Source organism: Phaenicophaeus curvirostris, chromosome 21 (assembly GCF_032191515.1).
Source record: "Phaenicophaeus curvirostris isolate KB17595 chromosome 21, BPBGC_Pcur_1.0, whole genome shotgun sequence".
Classification (NCBI taxonomy): Eukaryota; Metazoa; Chordata; class Aves; order Cuculiformes; family Cuculidae; genus Phaenicophaeus; species Phaenicophaeus curvirostris.
In genome coordinates, this window is record NC_091412.1 from 12049325 (window position 1) to 12070566 (window position 21242).

The 21242-nt window shown below is 54.7% G+C and overlaps 1 protein-coding gene across 1 annotated transcript; it reads left to right on the forward strand.

Annotated features, from left to right (window-relative positions):
• Positions 1 to 1961: 1961 nt before the first annotated feature.
• Positions 1962 to 20955, forward strand: YWHAG (tyrosine 3-monooxygenase/tryptophan 5-monooxygenase activation protein gamma). The gene is made up of 2 exons (XM_069874179.1): positions 1962 to 2189; positions 17678 to 20955. The coding sequence occupies exons 1-2, from the start codon at positions 2103 to 2105 to the stop codon at positions 18332 to 18334; spliced, it is 744 nt and encodes a 247-aa protein (XP_069730280.1). The 5' UTR covers positions 1962 to 2102; the 3' UTR covers positions 18335 to 20955.
• The last annotated feature ends 287 nt before the right edge of the window (positions 20956 to 21242 follow it).

The window sequence follows — 21242 nt, forward strand, 5'->3', positions numbered from 1 at the left end:
GTGTGTAAATCCCTGGGTAAATGTCACACGGTTTGTATGGAGAGGCAACACTTTTTATTAGGGCAGCTGAGATATTTGGAGACACCTGATGAGTTTTCAGGCAGACAAGGGATTGTTCAGGCCCAGGTTCCATGTTATCCATGAGGATCCTGGAGCCAGACCGAAGAGCTGATGTTATTATTTCAAAACCAGAGGAAACAGACATTGAACCCGAATGTCAGAGCATCACTCGAGGTGGCTGGGAAGAGCTGGCAGCTCTGCTCTGGTCTGTGCCCGTAGATCCCTGCTCAGCCCTGGGGACACCCATGGCAATTCAGATGCTAATGACAAGAAATGGTCTCAGTTGCTGAAGCCCAGTCTGGGAGCCACATCTTGCTTCAATATCTGCTTGCATTCTGCACTTTTTAACTCCAGTTCTCTCCCCAGAGCCGGTGTCACACAGAGAACAGCACAAAGCCTCATGGCCAGGTTCTCCAGAGGTGGCGGTGAGGCAGGACGAGCATGTCGCTATTGGAAAGGAGGCACAGGCGGCTCTTGTCACCGGGTGCTACCCTCTGGAGAGCTGGGATGGCAAACAAAGGCCGGGCACAAAGGCTGCTCTCGCAGAGAGGGTACGTGGAGTCAGCGGGTTAGTTTGTGGAGGAAACAGAGAGGATCTGGGCATATTTCAAGTTTGATTTGTCAAAAGGCGGGATTGCTTCTGTGCTCAGAAGCTGCAAACAAAGCAGTATATTTGTGTAAAACAAACCCATCCAACACAATTCCTTGTGTTTCCTAGAGCAGTGCTAAAACCACAGTAAAGATGAAGATCCACCCCAAAACGGTGTTGCTTGACATCATGAAGCCCTGTTAGCATTCCCAGCCCCACGTGTCCCCACCGTGAGGGCGAGCCCACGGCCAGAGGGAGGATGGTGTTTGACCTGACCAGGACAAAGTGCTTCCATCGGGATCCGCGCGGCTCTGTTCGTTTGACCCTGTGCCTTTCTCCCAGTGCTGCAGTGTCCTCTCGGCGTGGCTTTATCCACAGGCTCCTTAGGAAAACAGGATTTCTTCTGGCTCCTAATGGAGTTCCTAATGTGCAGAGAAGACCTGCTAGGTCTGAGTGGACGGGCCCGTTTATTCCATGTGTTATTGATGAGGAGCACGCCGCGCTCCCAAGCTGTGCTCATCAATTATCCACGTCGCCCTGCGCTGGGGCTGCTCTGGAGCGGATCCAAGCTGTGAGCGGTCCTGGGCCTGGGGGCGAGTGGGTCTGAGTGTGAGTGGGGCCGGGGGGCAGGTGGGGCTGGGGGCGAGCGGGTCTCACGGATCCAAGCTGTGACTGGGCCTGGGTGAGGCTGAGCCTGGGGGCACTGGGGCTGGGGCTGAGTGGATCCAAGCCATGGGTGGCCCTGGGTCTGATCGGCTCTGGGTGTCAGTGGGTCTGGATGTGAGTGGGTCTCAGATCCAAGCTCTGAGTGGGCCTGGGTGAGGCTGAGCCTGGGGCTGGGTCTCAGAGTGTCTCGGTCTGACTGTCTCTGGGATCAGCGGGTCTAGAGGTGAGCGGGTGTGGGCTGTGAGTGGATCCAGGCTGTGAGGGGGTCTGATTGCGACTGGCTCTGGCTCTGGGGGCGAGCGCATTCCAGCCCTGCCTGGCTCCGGCTCCCCCTGCCTCAGGGCGTGCCCGGCGCTGCCTCGGGCCGGGCCTGGGCCTCTCCCTGTGAATCAGCACGGGCAGGCGGCGGGGCCGCGCCACGCCCCCTGCGCGGGAGCACGCTGGGAGTTGTAGTCCACGTCGGGGAGGGGCGCTGCCTGAGGCGCCCGCGGTCTCCCCGCCCAGGACTACAACTCCCGTCGTGCCCCGCGCGGGAGGGGGGCGCGGCGGTGGCGCGGGGTGGTGGTGGCGCGCGCACAGCGCCGGGTGCAGCCGCCGCCGCAGCCGCAACCGCGCCGGGAGCTCCCGCCCTTCCTCCTCCTCCTCCTCCTCCTCCTCCTCCTCCTCCTCCTCCTCCTCCTCCTCCTCCTCCTCCTCCTCCTTCTTCTTCTTTCCCTCCTCCTCCTCCTCCTCCTCGCGGAGCCCCGCAGCCTCCTCGCCTCTCTCGGCTCTCTGTCTCCCCGCGAAGATGGTGGACCGCGAGCAGCTGGTGCAGAAGGCGCGGCTGGCCGAGCAAGCCGAGCGCTACGACGACATGGCGGCCGCCATGAAGAACGTGAGTCCCGGCCCGCGGCCTCCCGGGCTCCCCGCCCGCCCGCCCGGGCTGCCCCTCGCGGGCGGGGGGTGGGTTTGGGGACACTCGCGCCCTCCCCTCGCCCTCCCCGGTCCTTGTGTCTCCGCGCCGAGCCCCGACCCCGTCGCCTTTCGCCACCCCAGGGGCGCCCCGTGCTCTCCTGACCCCCATCCCCTGCCCTGGACCGTCCTCCCCCCGCCGGCTCCTTTCCCCTGTTCTGGAGCCCCACGTGTATCGTTAACCCTGGTTTCGAGTCCCCCGCTCAACTCCTGGCATCCTTTTCCCTTGCCTTGAGCTTCCCACTTAACCTCCCGCAGCCTCTTCCCTACCCTAGGTCCCCCCAGGCATCCTTTTTTTCTGTTCTGGGGGCCCCTTACCGAGCCCTGCGCATCCTCTTTGCTGTTCTGGAACCCTCTCGCTCAGCCTTACGCATCCTTTTTCCTGCCCTAGAACCCCACACGCTTCCTTTTCCCTGCCCTCGGTTCCCCCTAGGCATTCTCTCTTCTGTTCTAGAGCCCACTCTCAGCCTCATGCATCCTTTCCCCTTCACTGGAGCTCCTGTCTTGCTGCACGCATCCTCTCCCCTGCCTTAGAGCCCCCCAGGCATCCTCTCCCCTGCCTTAGAGCCCCTTACACAGCCTCACACATTCTTTCCCCTGCCCTAGAGCCCCCCAACGTGTCCTTTTCCCTGGTCTAGGTCCCCCCAGGCATCTGTTCTTCTGTTCGGAAGCCCCTTACTCAGCCACACGCATCCTTTCCCGTGTTCTGGAGCCCTTACCTGCTCCACGTATCCTCTGCCCTGCCCTAGACCCATTCACTCAGCTCCATGCATCCTTTCCCCTGCCTTAGAGCCCCCTACTCAGCCCACACCCTCCTCTCCCCCATTCTGCTGCCTCCACTCAGCCCCGCACTCCCTCTCCCCTGCCCTAGAGCCCCCTTCCTGCTCCATCCTCTCTCTCCCCCCACGCCAGGCCCCCCGCAGCCCCTGCTGTGCCCCCATCCCCACGTTGCGGGGGGCAAGGAGCCAGCCCTGGGGTGCGGTGTTCCCTGGGGTGGTCACACTGGCTGGGGGGGTTCTGAGCCCCGTAGGGTGAGGCTGGGGGGAACCACGCAGGTGGGCGAGGGGGGGTTGCGTACACACCTCTCCCTGATGCCGAAGTTCCCACTATTGCTCCCGTGCATCCCTTCCTGCGTGCGGTTGGCGAGGCTGGTGTGCGCTCATGACCCCAAAGATCGGGAGCCCTTTGGCTGCCAAAGCTCTTATTTTTACTGCACTTGGTTGGAGATTTATGAATTGAGTCATGTTGTATTCATTTCACGCTCTTAAAATAAAGACTCTGCATATAGCAGGCTGATCTGATTTGTGACACTGAGCGCTCCCCTTCAATACTGACATTTTGACAATATAAGAAGGAAAAAAAAGCTGTATCTCTGATCTGATCTTGCAAACAAAGCAATCGTGGGAGGCAGGATCAAGTCATTCCAGAAGATTCTGCATTTGTCATATTGCAGAGAGGCTAGACTGGGTGGAGGGAGGGAGGGGGTGCTTTAAAGGGGAAAACTGGTCTTTATGTTTGTCTCCTTAGTCAGGTCTGAGCCTTTGCGAGGAGCCGGGGTGTCCTCCCCGGCTGCCGAGGAGGGAATGCTGATCTGGGAATGTCGCAGTGTGCCGTGGGCGCAGCTCCCTTTGCCCATCCTGCACCATTTTGTCAATAACCTTGCATTGATCGAACAGGCAAAACCGTCACAACCGGGAACGGGGAGGGAGGAGATGCCTTATCGAGGGATGAAATACGGATAATTGGAATGAGATGTTATCATGTTAAACCAGCCGGGCTGTTCCTCTGCTGCACGATGGCTTTTGTACGGTTCTCCGATAACGGCATCCATTCATTTTAGCGCACAGCCTGCTGTGTGAGCAGATCCCACAGCTCATTTCCTACGGATAATGCAGGCGCGGTGACAAAGCCAGCAGGGATACGCCTGGGATGCAGAGTCGTGCGGCAGCGTTCCCGACAGGCGAATCTCCCTAGCTGCCCACCCGGGCTCGGGGTTTAAACCTAAGGTGGTGTTGGAGATTACGTGTACGTTTTTTTCCATTTGGTCCTCGCTGGCCCTGGTGAAACAGTAACTCGGGGTAATGCCGCTTATCGGCTGCCATGCAGGTTGGCTGGAAGAAAATGATTCACAGCGGGAGTGCCGACACCTCCTGCGACGGCAAACAAAAGGCAGAGCTTTGTTCTCTGTCCCTGCCGCCCAAACTCTGCGCGGCCGGCCTGGTGGTGATGGGCATGTCCCACCCGGTTATCCCTGTCTCCCATCCCCCTGCTCCGCCTGTGCGGGCGGCCGATGACCTCGCACTCATTTCCGTAGCAACGCCTAGTGATGTCATACACGACGGTCCGAGCTGCAATGCGCCCAGGCAGTAGCAGAGAGCATGCGGGCTGCGGCTGGCTACAGCGATGCAGGAGCACGCCCGTGCTCCTCACCATCCAGCCTCCTGCCCTCCCAAGCTAGCCGGCCGCCAGCTTCCCTAGCGCCACAAGTGCTGGCTGCTTCCACACCATGATGTGCAGAAAAGAGGTTCCATTTCCCACAGCGTGGTCTCCCTGTGGCATTTCTGGTGGTGTCTGGCAGCGGGGCGTGCCATGCTGTTCCGCGAGGCGCAGCCCTGCCTGCCTGGGAGCTGGTGCGGCACGGCTGTTGGAATGGTTTCAAATGGAAGTTGTGCACTGGGGCTGGCTGCTTGTTGCTGGTGCACAGTTGTCTGCTGCCTCACCCAGTACTGCTCGATGCAGGGATGTGCTGGATCACAACAGTTTATTCAAAATAATAATATACATATAGCAGTTTTCATCTCCTGTCTTGTGGCAAGTGCCAACTGGGGTCCCTGCTGGGTGCACGCAGCCAAATTGCTGCTGTGGGAGCGCGACTGCTTTACTGGGGTGTCTCGGTAAAGCACAGCAGGGGGGCCCTCACCCGTTGGAGCGGGGAGAAGGGGATCCCATGCCTGGGAGGGGTGGCGGGGCTGAGCCCTTCGCTCCAGCGTGTGGCTGTGTGACCTTGGTCATGTCCCTTGTGTCCCAGCCCTGTCTGGGGGTGCAGTTGGCCCTGTAATAAGCTGGGGAGCAGGAAAGCCCCTGGCTGGTCCCTGGTGCGGTGGCTGTGCCCGCTGGCCATCAGGCAGGTGCTGGGCTTGGCCTTGCTCTCCCAAGCAGCTTCATTCAGCCATTCCCTCGCTGCGGCTTTGCTGCCTGCAGTGCCATGGCTGAAGTGAAGCAAACAGCCCTTTTTTGGTCTGGTTCAGCCCCACAAAGAGTTTTCCACCCAGCCTGGTGCCGGGGCTGTGGATCGATACCCATTAGCTGAGAAGCAGCAGTGCTGCTGGAGGCTTTTTTGGAGGTAGAGCCCTGCCAAGCCGGCAGGCGCTGCCTGGGGAGCGCAGCACGTGCCTCCCCGGAGACCTTTAGGGTGTGGGGATGCGCAGGTGAGCGAGAGAGATGGCTGCGGTAACTTCTGCAGGCAGTCAGCCATCAAAAAGGGCGTGGGGAGGATTATTCCATTGTGCCTCTGTACCTGGTAGGTGTGGGGCCGTATGGCAGAGTCCTTGAGTTCACCTGGAGATTGACTGGGCACCTTGGTACGGGGCTGTGGCTGTGCTGGTGGTGGGTATGGGTGTGGATGGTGAAGGCTGGAGATGATAGAATTGTGGAATGGTTTAGGTCAGAAAGGACCTCAAAGCCCATCCTGTTTCATCCCCCTGCCACAGGAAGGGACACCTCTCACTGGATCAGGTTGATCCAAGCCCCATCTAACCTGTCCTTGGACACCTCCAGGGATGGGGCAGCCACCACTTCCCTGGGCATCATAGGCCAGGACCTCCCCACCCTCACAGGAGAACATTTCTTCCGGAGATCGCCTCTCAATCTGCCCTCTTTCAGCTGAAAACCATTCCCTCTCATACTACCCCTGCACTCCCTCATTAAGAGCCCCTCCCCAGCTTTTCTGGAGCCCCTTGCAGGACTGGAAGCTGCTCTAAGGTCCCCCTGAGGGCTCCTCCACACTGAAAGACCCCGGTTCTCTCAGCCTGTCCTTATAGGGATGCTGATAGGCAGATCCCTGTTCGGTTGCCTGGGCGTTAGAGACAATGGATACAAATGGCGCGTGGCCATTGTGGGTGGAGGAGGAGAGCGAGGGGGGACCTGTGGGCTCTCCCTGTCAGGGAAAATGTGGGCTTCTGCTGCTTTACTGGCAGGCTGTCATCCTCCATGTCCTGTGGCCAGGTTAGTGCAGATAGCAGGGCTTCCTGCAGATTGCAGGTTCACCCTTGGAAAGGGTGGGAGTAACACAAATCCCTCCTCTGTGGCAGTCCCAGGGGAGAGGAGCAGGGCCGGTTTGCCGCTTTCTGCTTTGCAGCATAGACAAGACAAAAGGGTGAGGTGGGAAGACGTCTCCTGGAGGAGTGCTGGGCAGCCATCTGTGATGGCAGGAAGGGAGCGTGGTGTGTGAGCTGCTGTAGTAGCACTTCCCAGGGGGGCTGGGGAAGGCTTTGGAGAAGCCATTTCCAGTGCCAAGGTGGAGAGGGTACGTTGGCATCCGATGACTGCATTGATGCTCTTGCCACCACCCCTTGTGCAGGCATCTTGAGTGCTGCTCATCCTTTGTGGTCCCTCATGAACCACTGCTGTGTGGCTGTGATCGTGCATCCCAACCTGTTCTTAAAGGCAGAGGAGCCGTCCTCTCGCCTCGCCCTTTGGCAGGATGGAGTGATGACAGGGAAGGGCTGGGACTGCATGGAGCAGGGCGTCCTTCCTGGAGGTCCATGGGGTCAGGGCAGGACGGCCGTTGGCACAGTCCCAACCTCATGGCATGGTTTGTCTCTGCATAAGTTGGTCTCAGGACCTTGTAGTGGTCAGCTGGGTTGCACATTGGTGCTTATGCTGTGGGTGAGCACAGTGGGCACCGCACGTGTTAACTCTGTTAACTGGCCAGTCTTCAGCATCTCGAGCTCCTAGAAACTTCCCTTTGAGCTCCAGGTCAGTCTTTATCTCCTGGCTTTAGGAGGAGCCACTGACTGGTAAGACCATGCTAGGCTTCTCTGACTTGGCCAAGTGTAACTGCTAGGTGTGGATTTGGTTAGAAATGCCTCTTCTTGAGCTAAACAGAAGTGTTATTGAGGTTGTGGTGAAGGATGGAGCTGTTGAAATAGCTGCAGATGGCAAGGGTTCGTGGAAACTCTTTGGCAAGGGCTCTCCCAAGAACCTGGAGACTCCTTTTTTTACTTTAGAACACCAAATGATACATATGGATGAGCTGACCCCAAAGTTGCTCTCTGGAAGAGATTTTTTTGGGCATTGGTGATGGGAACTCAGGCTTGCTTGAAGCCACAGGAACAGCACTTCAAGGGCAAGCACAGCACTTCATCTCCAGAAGTGCTTTCTGAATTGAAAACTCCTGATCCTCTGGTGTATAGGCGCTCTGTTCTTAGCTTGTCTCATCTGAACTGGGTGATCTCGTTTGGCATCCTCTCACCACTTCTTGTGAGCGTGCTACATAGCGCTTGCAAGAGAAGTGAGGGCTGTTCAGAGAATTGTGTGGTGTCCTCCTGCCTCTGCTGCTTCCTGCTGCTGGGCAGTGGCTGAGTGTTCTCTGGGATCTGGATTGTGGTCGTGGGAGATGAGGAATCCGCTGCTTCTATTGCTGATAGCAGGAAGGTTTTCCTGAATTTGAGAATCTTCCCTATCTTGTTTTTCCCCTGCCCCACCTTTTCTGGCCTTTGTGTTACTAGACCAAATATCCTTGGATGCAGAGCGCTGCTGGACCCATTGGTGCTGCTCCTCTCCCTCGACAGAGGGTAGCAGCGTGTTGGGAGCTCAGTACTGGTCTGGCAAGGAAGAGCAAACAGGACTGTCAGACTGGTTCAGACTGGAGCTTGCTGCTTGGTGAGTCCCAGACGGGCACCAGGCTGTTCAGAGGCAGGAACAGAGGAAGAGCAGGCTGGAAAACGCCTCCAGTCTGACCTGAGGGAGCCTTTCCCCAGTAGGGTCAGTGTCTGGGGCGTTGAGGGCTGCCTTGCTGCCCTATTCTACCTCCTGACCCACTACTGGCAATGAAATGTGAATGCGTACTGGAATGACTGTTACAGAGCACAGTGAAACCGGATTTGCCTGGTTTCCTAAGTCTTTCTCCATTGACAATCATGGTAGGATACAGGCATTGTCTTCTACTTCATGGTGGCAAAGCTTGGTTGTCTCTGGGTGCTCCCAGGCACTCTCCTACACTTCAGTGCTCTGCAGCTCAGGATGGCTTCTTCCAGAGCCAATGCTGTTAGGAGCATCTCTGTGCTGACTGGTTTGGAGCCACCTCAGGCTCTTGCCTTTGTCCAGGCCTTTGTTATTTCTCTCTAGAAGGCTGAAAGTCTTGCCCAGCTTCTGTTCTTCACTGGAAAGGGAACCAACCCAACCTGTCCTCGGCTGAAGCCTCCCTCCCTCTTGTTAGGTTCACCTCACTGCAGACAAATGGCAGCCTTGATGTCTGGGAAGCCCCAATTCCACGAGAACAGCAGCAAGTATTTACTCAATTTGGTTCTGCAAGAGAGGGTCTCTGCTGGAAAGCAGTAGTTTGGAAACCTGTTTTAGTATCGCTTCTGTCTCCTCTGACCTTCCCTCCTCCGAAGCAGAGCAAGCTTTGAGCAGCTGTGGGGGACTGCACAAACCTGCACTTGGATACAGCCGCACAACCAGCTGGGCTGTGGGGTCTGTGAGACTTGGTGTATCATCCCCTTGGCCAGGCGTGGCTGGTGCAGTCACAACCGGCTTTCTCATGTTTGTTCCTCTGACTGCTTGATCCAATGAATGAAGTCCCTCCTCCCATCCTAAAATGCAGGGAAATGGTGACAAAAGGACTTCTATCCTGCTCTTTACATATTTATTTTTGAAGCAAGAGGCTTGACTAGTCTCCAGAGTCCAGGTGTCTTCATGTTGGGTTCCTCCTTGTGGCTCTGGGTGGGGAGCCTGCCTCAGGGAGGAGCTCGGCATGGCTTTGTCTGGTTTCTCTGAGCGCAGAGGGATGGTGGCTGGGAGCTGTGTCTCACCAGAGCCTTTTGAGCTTCTGACCTGGCTCGGGCTTCTGGGGTACAGGGCTCGATATTCACCCAGGATTCTTACCCTCGCTGCAGTGCCGGTTTGCTTGTGGGGTCTGGAGATTCTCCAGAATGGTAAATGCTAGAAAAACAGAGCTGAAATGATGAGGCAGCAGTCCTGGGGCTGCAGGGAACACAGGCAAGACTGTCACTCAACAGCAATGCCTTTGCATAGCTGGTGAGACAAAAGCCTTTGTCTGCCTGTTTGAGCACAAACTGCTCCTGGTCTCGGGTTTGTCTGTGCTGAACCAGATTCAGTCACAGCTCAGGGATGACCCCACACATGCTCAGTTAGAGATTAAACCTGATTTTTGGCCCAGAGCTGGTAGTGACCAAGAGCAGTGCATTAGTTGGGAGCAGTATAACCAGAGACCACGTCCCTGAGGATGGCATGAGATTCCCTTGAAGTGATCCCCAGATTAGGGATTAGAGTGCTGAATGTTTCTCTTCTTTAATGGAGATGTTAGAATTGAGTCAGGCCATGGGCAGCTGCACTGGGAGGTGCTCGCAGTACAAATCATTCCTTAATTGTCCGCAGATTCCCTCTGATCCTACTGGATGGGTTGCCTTGCTTGGGATGGATCTTTGCTGACGTACCAGGCAAAGCTACTTGGCATGTCTATGTGCTTTGGATTCCTCTCTCGAGTGGTGTCAGGAAGGCTGTAGAAAAACACCAGCCAGAAGGTTCAGCCCCAGCACAGGGGAGGCTGCTGACAGGCGCATTGTATGGGCAGTTGGGGTGCTCTGTGGCACAAAGTTCATTAATGGTGCCTGGAGAAGGCGTTGCTGTATTGTAACAGATAACACTCAAGCTGCTGTAGGAGATGTGCGCCAGTGAAAGACCAGTGCTCAGTATTCCACAGGGAATGAGGGCTCGCAGAAGACTGACAGCCCTTGATGCACACCCAGCTGAGGCAAGTGTTAGAGCTCAGCCTGTTTGTGCCATTGGGCTTTGTTATGTGGGTGAATATTTCATCACCTTGAAGTGGGGAGCTTGGCTTCTTGCATTTGGTGTTGTCAAGACGTTGGCACCAGAGGGGCTCTGTCACCTGTGCTGGACTGAGATCCCGTCGGTGGTAGCGGTCCCTTGGGATTCAGGAGAGGGCTGGGAGGGGAGAGCTGGAGCCAGCCGAGGGTGGTTAAGCCCACGGTTGGATCTGGAACGGTAAAGTGGCCCTTTTCATAATTTAACATGGGCTGCTGTGCTCCAGAAAGCTGCCAGAGCAAATACTGCACTTTCTGGTCTGCCAGTGCATTTAGGAAATCAAATAAAACTGTCTTTGCTGGGTGTGTTTAAGATCAAGCCTGCAATCCCTGCAGCAGTGGGAGGGTACAGTACATCGCGAGGGATAATCACCTTGCTTGCTTGCTGATGCAGAAATGAAACCTGCAGTGGAGCTGGTATGCTGGGGCCCACCTGGGTGTTGGGGAGGTATCGTGCTTAACCTGGTAAAACATATTTCAGGCACTGCAAGGAACTGTGGGTTCTGCAGACCAAAAATCCTAGAGGAAAAATCTCGGTTGATTTGTCTGTGTTTCCAGAACCTTGCGTCGGTGTGCGACAAGCAGGCTTCCCCCAAGCGCTGGAGTAATGGCACGAAGCGGTTAAACACTGCGCTAGCTGTAGGGAGTTGTTTGCATGGTTGCAGCTTCTCGCATTTCACCTCGCTGAAGCAGCAGCTCACCAGCCGCTGCGGTAGCGATTGCTGTGCCATGGGAGGAGGCTGTGCCAGCAGCCAAGCATTGACCGGCTCCTCCCGCTCCAGCAGGCCTGGGAGCAGGCTCGCTCCACAGCCGGAATTGGCTCTCTACCTTTCCGGGGTGTCCTGCCTGTGGCACATTGCGTCTCCAATCCTGTGTGGTTCAACTGAATAGAGGTCATGGGTACAGCGGAGCTCTGTTGGGTTTTGAGCTCCTGATTAAGGCCAAGCATCTCGTGTTGGCCCACTGCTTGAAACTCTGGGGAGGATTTGATGCTCTGGTGGCAGCGGGATGGAGGTGAGCAGGGGAGCACTAATATCTGAGCCAGATTAGAGCTCTTGGAAGCTGTGAGGTAAGTCCTTAAGCAGCTAATGCTCCCGCAGCACCAAACACCCTCCCCTCGTCAAACCTGGTGCTTCATCAGTGTGTCCTGCCTATGCACTGGAGTCCCTGCAGTCTGGCTGCCTCAGTCATGGTTTGCCATAAATTGGAGGAGACAAAAGAAAATCTTCCCTGATGGTGACCAAGTCTTAAGCCTCTAGAAATGACCAGTGGTCATCCCAGGGATGGCTGCTCCAGCTGAAGGGCCTTATCTCAAATGCTGCAGGAGAAGCTGCAGAAGCAAATCGATGGCTCCCAGGTGTGCTGCAGCAGGAAAAACTTGAGCCGTTAGACCAAATGCTGGGACTGCAGCGCTGCAGATAAGAGGCGGCACATGAAATGCTGCTACAAAACACAGAACAGGGGCAGCTTGGAGCTCAGCTGTTGTCACTGGCTTTCTTGCCATGGCATCTTTATTGCCTTTTACATGCAAGAACATCCCAGGTAGTTGAAACTTGCTTTTTTTTCTCGCAAAAATCCATCAGAGCCAGAGTGGAGTAGATCTGCGGGCTCCAAGGGCTGCTGAAGCCTGTGTGTGATGCGATGAAATTCCTTTTGGCTTCAGTAGTTATTAAGCTACAGAGGCCGATGAAATAAATAAGCTTTTGGTTTTCATGTCTCTCTTCCAATGTGAAGACTTCTGCCCTGAGTGGTTCAAAGTCGACTTAAGTACTAAAGGCTGCAGAGTGGGATGAAAGCCGCTGTTAACTGAAGGAAAAGGCAGAAATCCCAGTGTCTGGAGCACCTCAGTAGCCTTTGAGACCCAGTTACACTACAAGCAATAAGCAATCTTGCTTTCCAGCCACTGGCCCTGGATGCGCTAGGAGCCATTTGAAATGCACTGACAGAGACGTCCCACGTGCCTTCAGCCACTGTTCCAAGATGAGAGCTGGCCCCACCAGCTTAAAAAGCAGGAACTGGCATGTGATTATTCATACTGAAACTGTCCAAGGAGACAGCAGTGGGAACTCACTGCTGCCCGCAGCCAGCTCGTGCTTTTCTGGTCTTGTCCAAGAGTAGAGGAAGGGCTCAACCCACAGCTCAAAGTCCCCCCCACCACACTGAGGTCAAACCGCTCTGGAAGTATGACATGGGGGAGGAGGCTGGAGTGCAGAGGAGAAAAAGACCCAAACCAGTGACATCTGGTAAGATTTTTAGATTTAGGTCTGGTTTAACACACGCCTCCTTTGTGTTGAAGTAGGACAGTGCTTAAGAACAGTGTCTTTGCGGCTGCTGCGGTGGTGTTGGAGGACAGCTCGCTCTGCAGCACACAAGGAGAACCTGGTTTTGACTTGGCTGTGCCACATCCAGTCGTGGCTGTAATTAAGCCATGGGGTAATGGTGACAGTTTAATGTGCTTGAGGGCAGCCGTTTCTTCAGAAGCTGCATAGAGTGAGGTGGGGACAGAAAAACCTGTCAGTCTCTGGCTCACCGCTTCCCAAATGACAGCACTTAGGCTGCTGCAGGGGTCTGGTGCTCGCAGAGGGGCGATGGGGCCCCACCACCAGGCAGCAGCTGGAGGTGGGCAAGGTGGCATGGCAGCAGGTCATCCCGAATGTCTGTCGCCTGCCTGAGCTGGAAGTGGTTACCTGCTGGTTGCTTCCCTTGCCGGGGGCTTCAGACTGAGTAAGAATTTCCATGGTGGGACTGCTGGCCAGAACATCATTTCAAAGAAGGGGCCCTTCAGGCCAGTGCTCTGTGTGAGTGAGAACAGAACAAGCTTTGTGCAGGAAAATTAGGTGCTTGTGAGGATTTCTGGTGGAAGAGGATCTCCAGTGATGTTCAGAAGCTATGAGGTTCTCATGGTTGCCTCTCCCAAGGCAGCCTGGCTCCTCTGGAGATGTCTGTTTGCAGGGTCTCAGGATCTCTTCTAGGCCACCAGAAAAGCAAAAGCGTTGAAGCTTATACCATGTATTAAAGTGTCCAATGGTGATAGCATCCCCCGGGGAAGAATCACTGGGGCTCCTCAGCTCACTCTGCTGTGAGCTTCAAGGTGAGACACAGAGCTGGGGGGGAGCTGTATGTGGGTGGGCAGGCATGTGGTCATAGAACTGGGTGAAAATCCAGCGTGTAAGAATAAGCAGCTAGAGCTGCCTTCCCGGTAGGTCTCAAAAAAGTCTGCCAATGAGAGTGCTTCCGGAAAGAAGGTGCAGTAGGGCCAGCCCTGGGGCTTTTGGAGCGCAGGATCCTGGCGTTAGGGCAGGTGAAGTTCTGCAGGCTCCCTGGCTTCTCCGGGTGAGGCTGAACCTTCCCCTGGCTGCAATGAGATCCCTGGGCATGCCGGGAGCCAGGCAGGTTTTGGGTGGAACGCTGAGTCAGAGCGCACAGCTGTAGTGGAGAAATCAGGAGAACCTTCTATGAGGTCTCTGAACAGCATTGCTGTGAGTCAGACTGTTTGGATTTGTACAAACCTCTGGACTCTGAAGTGGTAGAAACCCTGAACTTCCAGTTAATCTTGTCCAATGGCAACTGTTGGACTGTCCCTCTGACTTTTGCACACCCAGGTCTTGGTGTTGCAGACGGTGCATCCTCAACGGCTGCAGGAGTGTGGGAGATGGGAACTCGCCAGCATCCCCATGCTGGGTGGATGGAGCATGCCTCCTCGCTGGAGCCTGTTGGTGGGGACTGTGCTGTGCAAAGCCCGGTGTTGACTTGCACCCCTTGGCTAGATGTCCACTACTCTGCGCCTGCCCTCGGGCATGGCCAAGCAGAGGGTCTGGCTCCCAGCACGTGAATCGTGCTCGCACAGGGAAGTGCAAGTCAGACCCTTGCCTGCAGACTCACAGGGAGATGAGAGGCACCGCAGCGGAGGTCTCCTGCTCTGCATCAGTAAAGAGCCAGCCTTGTGGCTGGGCTTATTTGTGGGGGAGAAGCAGAAAGGAAGGTGGAAAAGGTCTCTTTTAGTTTCAGAAGAGCTAAATGACTTGCATCGATTGAGTTTACAGTAGCAGGGAGCCATCTCAGGCTGGTGTGGACTGGCTCTTGTGGCTGTTTGTGCCACATGCAGGGCTTGACTCCATGTCAGCCGCTTGCATCTCCTGCCTCAGTCTCTGGTCTATGGGGCACAAGGGCCAAAGGGAGCTTGACACACACCGAGATTTGCAGTGCAGGTTCAGCTTTTCTCTGCTGTTGGCCAGGGAAGTGAAACTCCAGCCAAGCTTTCCGGAGAAAAGGTAGACTTCAGCCAGAGGCGTTGGGCTTCTGCCAGGCCTCCTAATGTCAGATTGAGACTTTTCTTTGGCTATTTGGAATCTCTAACTCCATGTAATAGTGCTGCGAATGGCACTAAGTGACCCAGTGCTTGTGCTGCACTGATTGCTCCACTGGTTTCTGGATGCTCTGCTGCTGGACATGGTCACCTGTGCAGCGCTGGTGGCAAAAGCAGCGCAGTGGTGCCTGCAGTCCCACACTGGAGTATCATGCGTGTCATGGCAGGGTGTGCACTGCTCTGTCCTGCTGGGAGCTTGGGCACTGCTGGGAAGCAGTTATGTGGCTAGCGACGCTCCCTTTCTGCCACAAGTTCCCTGCAAACTCCCTGGAGGAATCCGCGTTCTCTGCAGGTGTGCCTTCTGTCTGTCAACAAGTTGGTTGAGAGGCTTTTGACAAGCAACTTTCATCCCTAATCCTTCATAGCTTCCAATTTAAAATGTTTATGGCAAAGCTAATCCTACAAGACTCCCCGTAGTCTCAATAAATCTCTCCCCCAGCAAGGCTCTTGAGGTGAGAGGAGGCAAATCCACTTCTTTCTGCAGCGATAGCAATCTGCAGACTTGACTGTGGGGCAGTTTTAGAGCCACCCACTTGGCCCCCACTTAAATTTGGTGTCTCTGCCCAGAGAGACTCTTGCTAAAAGCAAGACCCCGTGTGGCTGTCAGCCTGTGTAACCAGTGTCGGGGCACAACACTGGGGGAGTCAGCAAGTCTCTTATGGCCGTCGATGCTGGACACGCTGTGCTGGAGAATCAGTAGGGCTGGGGTTGCTGGGTATTTCTGTCCCAATTCCCTTACTTAAAGCAGAGCAATTTAGATGGGACAAGACCTTGCGTAACCTAAACAAGCTTTAAATATCTCCGAGGATAGACAACCCATAAGCTCGAGGGCAGGGGAGCACTGTTGGTTTCCACTGTTTCTCAAAGATGGCTTTAACTTCACAGTATCTTTAATTTATGTAGGTGTCACTCAGGGAAGAATGACAGGAGTCACCTCGAAGTTAGGTCCTGTATAAAAACAACTCAAGACATCTGACTTTAGCACACAGGGCAGGCTGGAAGCAGCATGTGAACAACTTGTAAATGACCATTCTGTGATTCTGTGACTTGCTTAGCATCTGTCGGTGTGTTCTGGCCACGTGCTGGCAGAGCCTCTGCTCTGGCCCTTCTGCAAGAGGCAGATATCGCCTGGAACCCAAGGCTTGTGGTTAAACTGCTGCCGTTGGCTGGGCTGGAAGAGTTGAGATGTAGCACTGGGAGCTGCCGTATGGCCCGGGCATTGCACACCCTGTTTACCTTGGGGTGTGAAGGCTGGGAGCTGCCTTGGCCTGCTGCCCCGTGCACCTTGTCCCGTGTCAGTGACGACTGCTGATTGTCACAAGAGACTCTGCCCTCTTCACCCCGGCACCATTTTCCTGCTCCCTCTGTTTCCCTTGGCACCGCTGGCAGTTGTGTTTGGTTTGCATTGTGAGGCCTTTGTCTACATGGAGTGGGCATTTGCTGATTCCTCTGCCGGGCTGTGGAGCAGCTCAGCTCCGCTCAACAGCGGGAGGTGGGAACAGCAGCTGCTCTTGTGCCTCTGCCTTGAGGAAAGGAGTCGAGGGGGTCTGGATTAGACCAGAGCGTTCTGCTGCACAGGGAACCAGCATCTGGCTGTAGCTTGGACTTGGGAGATGACCAGTGGCAAGGAGCTGTGGGCCGGGCTGGATGCTGCTGGAACGAGCAGGTCGGTAAGCGACAATGAGTCATTCAAGGCCACTCTGAGGACCTGGGCTGGCCCATCCTGCCCCTTCCAGCCTGAGCCCTGGCCTCCCAGTCACCACCGTAAGCATGGTTATCTGCGCCCAGAACAGACCTTGTTCTTACAATCACTTGTGGAAATGACTCAGTATTTGCAGAAGCCTTTTGCATCCAAGCCATTACCTCATCCTTGTGAGGAGTGACTGCCGAGAGGAGGCTCCTGGGTCCCTGCTCCGTGCTCCGGGTGTGCTTGTGGCAGGGCACTGAGCCACGGGGAAGAGGGACAGCAGCAATACCCTGTCTCAAAGCGCTGCTTGGCAGCCGTAGCTGGGTGGCTACATGGAGCAGCCTGGCTGCTTTGGCGTCCCGGGCTGCTGCACCTGCTCCGAGAGCACAGAAACCCTTGTGCAGGGCGCAGCCTGGACATAAGGGGGACACGTGCCCTTCCCAAGCTGCCTGTCAGGCAGGGCAGCTGGTGTGGCAGAGGGACGGCTACCTCACCGCTGCCAGAGGTGCAGCCTGGGTGGCCTCAGCAGTGGGTTTGTGGGAGCCGGAGTGGGCCTATTGCAATAGAGCCTGATGCTTCCCAGTAACTGAACCAGCAAAGGCGGCACTTGGCGGCCCGCCTGGTGGGTTTGCGCTCCATCTCCATAATCCCTGTGTTGCTGCAGCGCGTGGGGCAGATAGAAGCGATGCTGTGCATTAGCATCCTTATCCTCAATGAAGAAAATGCTGTGTGGGAAGAACATGCTCTTATCATGTGAGTTTTTGAGTACTTATCTGTGCAGATGCCTTAGGGAACTGTAATTTTAATGTCTAGCGTGTTCATGAGCCATCTCGGCAGTACGCCTTGTGTTTGTGGGAAACGGAGAAGGCAAAACACCCTGTGGATTTGGCATTGTTAGTCATGCTCCCAGCCCTAGACCATCTCCACCCTCTCGCGCTGACTGTCTGTCTCACCTGCATCACAGTGTCCAACTCTAATCCCCATAGGTAACAGGTGCCTCTTTTCTAGAAGACTTCTCCCGTTCTAGAAACACTGATCTTTTTCAGAGATGGAGAATACCTTGAATGAAACCCACTCTGCCCCTATTGCTGGTGGTCTGGACCACAGTGTGGTTTCCCAGCTGACTCCTGCTGGGATGGGAGCAGATGCTGGGTGATGGAGCGGGACTTTGCAAGCTGCCTTCTCCTGCGTCTCCCTGGAGATGCACAGGAGCATCTGGACGTGTGATAGGAAAGTCAAGTGACTGGGACTTGACCCAAGTGTCTCTTTTCTCTCTCCCTCTCTTGATGCAGGTGACAGAGCTGAACGAGCCTCTGTCCAATGAAGAGAGGAACCTGTTGTCCGTTGCCTACAAAAACGTGGTGGGGGCACGGCGCTCCTCTTGGCGAGTAATTAGCAGCATTGAGCAGAAGACCTCTGCTGATGGAAACGAGAAGAAGATCGAAATGGTGCGGGCCTACCGTGAGAAGATCGAGAAGGAGCTTGAAGCGGTGTGCCAGGATGTGCTGAGCCTGCTGGACAACTACCTGATCAAGAACTGCAGCGAGACGCAGTATGAGAGCAAGGTCTTCTACCTGAAGATGAAAGGGGACTATTACCGCTACCTGGCTGAAGTGGCCACTGGTGAGAAGAGGGCGACCGTGGTGGAGTCTTCAGAGAAAGCCTATAGTGAAGCCCATGAGATCAGCAAGGAGCACATGCAGCCGACCCACCCCATCCGGCTCGGTCTGGCGCTTAACTACTCCGTTTTCTACTACGAGATCCAGAATGCGCCGGAGCAGGCCTGCCACCTGGCCAAGACGGCCTTCGACGACGCCATCGCCGAGCTGGACACCCTCAACGAGGACTCCTACAAGGACTCAACGCTCATCATGCAGCTCCTCCGTGACAACCTAACGCTCTGGACGAGCGATCAGCAAGACGATGACGGTGGCGAAGGCAACAACTAGACCCCCCCAATGGACTGGCAGCCGCACGCTGATGCTAACTACTGCAGTCTTTATTTTTTTCCCACGAGTGGGGGGGGGTTCAGGGGTGGGGGAGGGAGCGGGAGGGGACACCTTCCCAGGGAGCCCCCCACAACCTGTCTTTGATTGCCTCGTTGACATTTTTGCCAAAACACCACTAGTGGAAGTCAGGCTGGCTGTGCTGGTATGGAATAGCAGCCTCACTGGCATATGGACTGTTCTGTAGATTATTAATACAAGTGGAGCTGTCTTTAATTTAACTTTATCGCTAGAAATAAAAAGGGTTTCAAGACGAATTCGTGTGGATGGAATGGCCCTCGTTTTGAAGGAAAGCAACGCCAAAAATCAAACAAAGAAAAAAAAAAAAAAGGAGTTCTGTGGTTCCAGTAAGGCTTTGTGCGTTTGTTCCCTCAGCCCAAGTGCCGTGTCCGTCCCACCCCACAGGGCGCCTCTCCGCAGCGCTCTGCCCACAGGGCCTCGCTTACAACCCCCACATTGAGAAGGAATTACAAAAAACTACTAAACTGGGGGCTTGCAAAGCCCCAGGATCCAGGCCATCCCGTCCTTGTGTTGCTAGGGTGTTTGTTAGGGTAGCTTGCAGTATTAACACTCACCTGCAGTTTACAGCGTTCCTACATTACAGCCATATGACACCAAGCCTTTGATTGTCTGTTTTCTCTTTTGCTAGTTCTTTTGGCTTGCCTTCCCGATCAGTCCTCGCCTGCGGACTGGCTTTAGCTATTCCGTGTCGCCCGCGGCAAGAAGCCCGCCCGCCCGAGGAACATCAAAGCTGCTCTAGTTCTGTGGTCAACAGCTCACCAGGTGCTTGGCTAGCGGCTGTTTCAGCTATTTAAAGTCCACAGCAAAAGGTTTAAGAACTTAATTAGACAAGGGGGAAGTGTTTAAACTTAATGCCACTTAAATAAAAAATAATAATAAAAAAAATATTGAAAAAAAAGATCATTCAGGTCTGTATGTCGTGCTGTGTTTGGTATCTCAAAAGCCCATCCTGATTTAAGGTGCCACAGCTGCTTCCTCAGGGATTGCACTGCCATTTCCCTCTGCCTGACTTTCTCCCACTGTACCATGAGGTTTGTCAGCAGATCCCCAGCACCCAGTGCTCCCTTGTTGGTCACCAGGGAAGCCAGGTGCATTTTCCTTTCTCCTGGGGAAGCTTGTGGTGTAATGAGTGAACTTCAGGAGCTCAGAAACCAATGTGGTAGAGAAATCCTCAAGGGAAGAGCTGCAATCATAGACATTTCTATCGGCCTTTGGGAGCCCAGGATCATAGTTCTCTTAGCAAAATCGTTTTCCAAGCCTGCCTGATCCGGCCGGGGGTGGGAGACGGGGTATCTGAGTTGCTTAGCTGGTCATATTTACCCCATTTTGAGTAACCTTCTTTTCAATCTTTGTTTTCCCATCGTTGGAAGTTCACTGCTGTTCTCTGGCTCGCGGAGTGCTGTGCCCTGGCGCTTTCCCCTGAAGCTGCGCAGTAAGGAAAACTCGTACTCGTGCATTCGGTTTGTGTTGGACCCAGGCTTCCGTTGTCCCTCGCCAGAGTCAGTCGTGGTGCTGCACACACGGCGTGACCGGTGCGGGGAGACGCTGCTGCGGCTCCTGGGGAGCGAGTGCAGCCCGGGCTGGTGCAAAGTTCTCCTTGTTTTCCTGGGCTGTGCAGGTGCTGCCCGGGCCCCGCGAGGGGCTGCCATGGGCTGGCAGGTGGCGTTGGGCTTCTCCCCTTCTCTGACCTCCCCGCGAGCAGCACTGCCCCGCTCTGCAGTTTGGGAGTGATTTACTGGAATTACAAAACCGATCTTTTTTTTTTTCTTTGCTTCTTTCCGGCTTTCGCTGCTTCAGGAAGCACAGGAGAGGTGGCACAAGAGGGCTGAAACCAGAAAGAGGGGTCAGGGACGGGGTTTTTAAGCAGCTTGAATGGTTTCTTTCGTTTTCTAAGAGATGCACTTGCCTATGATACTGTTTCTCCAGTGCGATGATTACTGCTCCATTACTATTGATACGATATTGTGCATGCTAGTGTCGTATTTCTATACAGTAGCTTGGAATTTATTAACTTATCCTGTAGCTGTTCGGTATTCCTAGGACAGAATAGTCTGCAAAGGGGTTTTTTTTAAGGTTTTTTTTTTAATTTATTTTACTTTTTTTCCTTTCGGGGGTAAAATTTTGCTCTACCAAATCGTGATCGTAACAAACTGACCTGTTCTGGGTGTTGCTATAGTGACATGCGATTATATATGATTTTTTGTTTTTAAAAAGGAGTAAAAAATAAAAAAAGCAAAAGAAAACACCAGTGTTAGCGTAACCTCAATGTCTGGTGTTCGTCATGGTGAAACTCTAACTATTGCGGTGTAGGAGAACAATGACTGTGTTCTTTGAATGAGCCTCTGTTTGTGCTTTTTGTCATGTTATGCAGTGAACTATTTTTAAGGTCTGATCAGTGATTTCTTTTTCCAACTCCGTGTTTCTGTAAGGGATTTATTTCACACACGGACCATTCTTAGCGGTTTTTCCTCAGTGATGGAATATCATGAATGTGAGTCATTATGTAGCCGTCGTACATTGAGCAAATAAACTTACAGATCTGACATCAGTGCCGCTTGCTTCTTATTGCCTGTGAGGGGCCCCAGGGGTCTCCAGGGGGCAAGGGAGCCGGGGATGGAAGCAACCAGACGGGTTTCTGCTCTGCGGGGTCACCTTCCTGCCACCAGTGCGCAGGGAAGCGGAGATCACAGAACCATGGGATGGTTTGGGAAGGGACCTCGCAGCCCACCCAGTCCCACCCCTGCCATGGGCAGGGACACCTCCCACTGGATCGGGGGCTCCAAGCCCCATCCAACCTGGCCTTGAACCCCTCCAGGGATGGGGCAGCCAC